We start from the raw sequence: 4311 nt of genomic DNA, 5'->3' as shown, positions 1-4311 counted from the left end.
TAAACACAAGGATTGGTTTTAAATTATATAGTTGTTAAAAACAAGAATTAATAAGCAAAATTTTTAATTTTAACTTGACGTGTACATAAATGATTTTGTACCTCGGGCGTCAATCAAGCTATTACCTCATCTTGATAGTCCAATCAACCTTTGACACTTACTTATACCGGTATATAAAGACATAGAAAGGTGAACTTGTATAATAACGCACTAAGTAGGATATTTATTTTAGTCGAAAGGTTGTTGCAAAGGATACTAAAAATCGAAATTCCGTAAACTTACTTTAAAAGGATACTGTACCTACAGATTTCGATTGATTTCAATAAAACTCGGTATACAAATAGACAGCACAAAAATACGTTTACTGTACATTTTTTATTTGATAAAATGTTAACTCATAATTATGAAAAATAGGAATTTCTTTGAACTTACGTTAAGCCCTACACCTGTCTAGTTTTTGTATTATTTCAAATATAATAATTTGACAAACAATTAAACTACATTAAGATGCACCATTTAGTGCAAAATTTGTTTTGATTTTGATGAATCGTCTTGCCGTGGCTAAGATACATTATTTAGTGCATTGAATTATAATGTTGATGAAGGGTGTTGCAATAGTTACTGAGAAAAGAAAACTTCTGTGAAAATTGCTGTTAAGCCCAACTGCTCCACTTGCTTTGAGGTGATCTTCATATAATTTTGCATACAAGTAGACTGCACTAAACAATTAAGTGCATAGATTTTGATTTTGATAAATGGTGTTTCGATGATTACTACTTTAAATGGAAATTTCTCAAAATGCTTCTCCTCAAGTTTTGATTTTATTTTGATATTAGACTACATATAGATAATACAATCCGTTTATTGCCGTTTCAAAGTTTCAAATGTAAATTCTACTTTAGCTGTTTTCTTCCTTTGCTTTAGGTACAAACCATTAGGGATACAGCCTTATCAGAGTCTTCCAGTTTGATATTTTCATTCGTGCACTCGTGAAAATAAAGAACAAATCCTGTCTGTCTAACTCAAGAAAAAAATAAAAAAAAAATATTTAAACTTTTACTTTGTCATCCCTTTGCAATTCCTGATGGAATAAATCTAAAGAATTCTTTTATTATATTATTTTTAGTTTGCTATTAAACAATTAGTAGATCATTTACACAGCAAAAAATGATTTTTTTTTTTCATAACAGTAAATGAATACAACATACATAAAAACAATATAAATGTGTGGTCCTGCGATTACTAAAATTTGATGTCCAAATTTAAAAACTGGTCTCACTTTTCAACATTCTGGGTGTTTCACACGCACTTTGGAGATCCGTACTATTAGTGATTCCCGCCTTGTCCTTAAATGTCTTTTTGTACATAAGAATTGTCCTTTTATTGCAAACAAAACCCAGAAATATGAACACACCATGTGATGTGTTTAGAACGGAAATAATGTACGAGAAATAACTTGGCGGCAGAAGCCCGTCTAAGATCTGTAAAAGCCAGATAGCCCCTGTTATAGGAAATAAGCGTACACATATTAAAAAATCGTTCCTTTCGGGTTTGTTGCTTGAAACTGTTGGAGAAAGTTTGATTGCACGTATTGTCTGTAAAAAGAAAAAGACATTACTGATGCAGAGAAGTCCAACAGGAACTAGAAAAGTACAAATTAAAGACATTTTCCCATCTATGAAACAATTTTGTTTCCCATAACCAACATTCCCATGAACTGAAAACATGATAACCAAATACCCGAAAACAATACAAAGTGGCAGGAGAAAAATATAAATACAATACTTTATAAACAGGAACTTTTCATTCTTGATATGCAGAGGTGTTCTTGTGTGAAAAACCCGATACATATGAAAACAGCAAACGTTCATACTTGTAAAAGACGACAGCCAGAAGTAATGCTGAAGAATACCAACAGCTACACATTTGTTGGTGTTTTTGCTTTCCCCGTAACTCGTCAGAGATACAATATTTATGATAAAGATAGTAAAAGCAAGACCCATGATCATTTTCCCTGGTAGTGATCTAAGTTCTTCGAAGAAGCAGTACGTAAGAAACGTGATCAACAGACATACACACGACAATATAGAAAATGCAACCGAGAGTGTAAGTAAAATTCTTTTAAAATTGTTTTCCTTATTCATTCTAGGCCACAACACATCAATGCATACTCTGATATCCCCATTCTCCAATATGTATGCATTTACGGCAGGTAGAGAGATATCGAAGCTCTTGAGAAACACTATGTTATGAATGCTATCAAATTCATACTCTTCTAATTGGAATTCCACTTGTTTGCACATCAATACGTTAGTGATATGTACTGCTCGATATCGTAATATATGATCCCATGAATTACCATCAGTTGAATTTGGACTTCGGTCTTTTCCTTCTAGTTCCATTCTGTTGGTGTGATTCTTCCCTACGGAAAAATATTTCTTCTTGAAATCAAACAGAATAAAGGTATCACTGCAGATATATTTCAATTTTGTTTTAGTGAATTGAATAAGCAATCTTTCCGTTTTTAAGCGATGAACTGATTCATTGATGAATATTGTAGATTGAATCCATCCTTGGAATTTTCCGTACTTCTTCTGAACATATTCTATGCGGAAGATATTGAAAAATAGATTTTGTGTTAGCTTTACGGTTTTCTTAATTTTGAATGGTATGAAATCTGTGACCAGATCTTCAATATCTTCCTCTGATATGTTGTTTATAGAAAATCCATCGAAAGTTATATCCAAATTATATCGAAGATTTTTGGTAATTGAAAAGAGCGGGATACAGCTTTCTCCACGACTTAAATACTTTCCAGGAAAGCATGTTATATTCCTGCAGATTCCCTGAAAAAAGTGAAGGCATTTTAAGTTGAATTATTCATATTATTACATTGTAATATATTTTTCCTACTAAGAGGCATGTAAAATTATATATCTAACTTGCTTATTAAGCTCATAAACATTTGATGATGAAATAACTTACAAGGGATGAGTCATAAATTTGGTCATTTGAACACTGACGACCACGCAACGCCTCAGAATCCATCTCTTTATAATCACCACTGACGGAAAACAAACTGCGTAGCAAAGGATACCAAACGAGGGACTTTGACGCCATATTGTCTTCTTCATCTACCTTTCCACCAACCATCCCTTGATCTATGGATAGACCGGGGATATTACATATTGCACAATGCAAATTCTTGTAAGGAGCATAGAAATACACCTTTGGAAAAAAATCGCAATAATCCCCAATCATACCAAATGTTTTTTGACATTTGTCAATTGTTATTTTCACGTCTCTATCTGGGTTGCACATAGCACAATAAATGTTTTTATATATACCCCCTCCGAACTCATTAAATGCATTCCATTGTTGTTTGTTTGTATATGGTAGATCCTCGCATGCCCACCTAACATCTGAATCTATCATTGGCCAAAATCCCGTTTTGTTACATTTGTCTACAAAATTAGTCGAGGGTTTGTCACATTTTTGACTGTTTGTTGGCGGATAAAGAGTTATATTGCAATCAGCTTCTCTTAAAGATTTTATAAAACTACTATAATGCAAGAAGTTTGTGTGTTCGATATATGAAAAACAATGTGACTTCATCCTCCAGGGTTTGTAATTTTTTTCTGTTTGAGCAACACTACACAATAAACAATACATATTTAAATACGGAATGCCTGTCGATAAATCCGTGACTGGGTGAATAGAAAATGCATCTCCCGACGGTTTCCTACACCTTTGATCTATAAACTCGGGATAACTATCTAGACCATAACACCCATTTGTCACTAAACTTTCGTTAATTGTTCTGTTTGAATCCGATTGCGGGAATATTCTTTCTTTTAAGCAAGTTGTAGGATACATCAAGTATAGATCTTTACAGCAATACCTGTTTCCAATGTCGAATATGCAAGATGTATTACATGAACAGTAGCCGGAATTGAACTTTGTTGGAATTTTGTATTCTCCACAAGTTCCCGATACAAAGTCCATTGAATACAACTTATGAACTAGATTTGTCAAATCACTGTAATTGTGTTTCATCAAAACCAGATCACGTGATTTATTTATCATTTTGATTTCTCCGAATTGTTCAAAAACTTTTTGCTTAATTAAAAGGAAGTATTCCTCTGAGAATTCCCGCACATCCACAAAGAAGTAAAATATAGGTACATCGGATCCATTACGAAATAAGAGATCGGTATTTATGTCCAAACTTACATCTAAAAATGGAAATTTTGATGAATTTGGTCGGTTACACAAATAGCAAAATATATTTTTATATGGCAAAGTTCCAGA

The 4311-nt window shown here is 32.8% G+C and overlaps 1 protein-coding gene across 1 annotated transcript; it reads right to left on the bottom strand.

Moving 5' to 3' along the window:
- Positions 1–1262: 1262 nt before the first annotated feature.
- Positions 1263–3153, bottom strand: LOC134273340 (uncharacterized). The gene is made up of 3 exons (XM_062755540.1): positions 2986–3153; positions 2360–2846; positions 1263–1501 (listed from the first exon to the last, which is right to left on the bottom strand). The coding sequence occupies exons 1-3, from the start codon at positions 3151–3153 to the stop codon at positions 1263–1265; spliced, it is 894 nt and encodes a 297-aa protein (XP_062611524.1).
- Positions 3154–4311: the final 1158 nt, after the last annotated feature.

This window comes from Saccostrea cucullata, unplaced genomic scaffold (assembly GCF_032062105.1).
Source record: "Saccostrea cucullata isolate Sc308-1 unplaced genomic scaffold, CSIRO_AGI_Scuc_v1 ctg8027, whole genome shotgun sequence".
Classification (NCBI taxonomy): Eukaryota; Metazoa; Mollusca; class Bivalvia; order Ostreida; family Ostreidae; genus Saccostrea; species Saccostrea cuccullata.
This window is presented reverse-complemented; position numbering and strand designations above follow the sequence as displayed.

Excerpts from the sequence above, each read along its gene's own strand:
- LOC134273340 (XM_062755540.1), bottom strand. The coding sequence starts at position 3,153 with ATGGTTGGTGGAAAGGTAGATGAAGAAGACAATATGGCGTCAAAGTCC. Across the intron at positions 2,847-2,985 it reads AAATTTATGACTCATCCCTT|GGAATCTGCAGGAATATAAC; the intron begins GTAAGTTATTTC and ends CACTTTTTTCAG. Across the intron at positions 1,502-2,359 it reads AAGTCCAAATTCAACTGATG|GGGCTATCTGGCTTTTACAG; the intron begins GTAATTCATGGG and ends TTCCTATAACAG.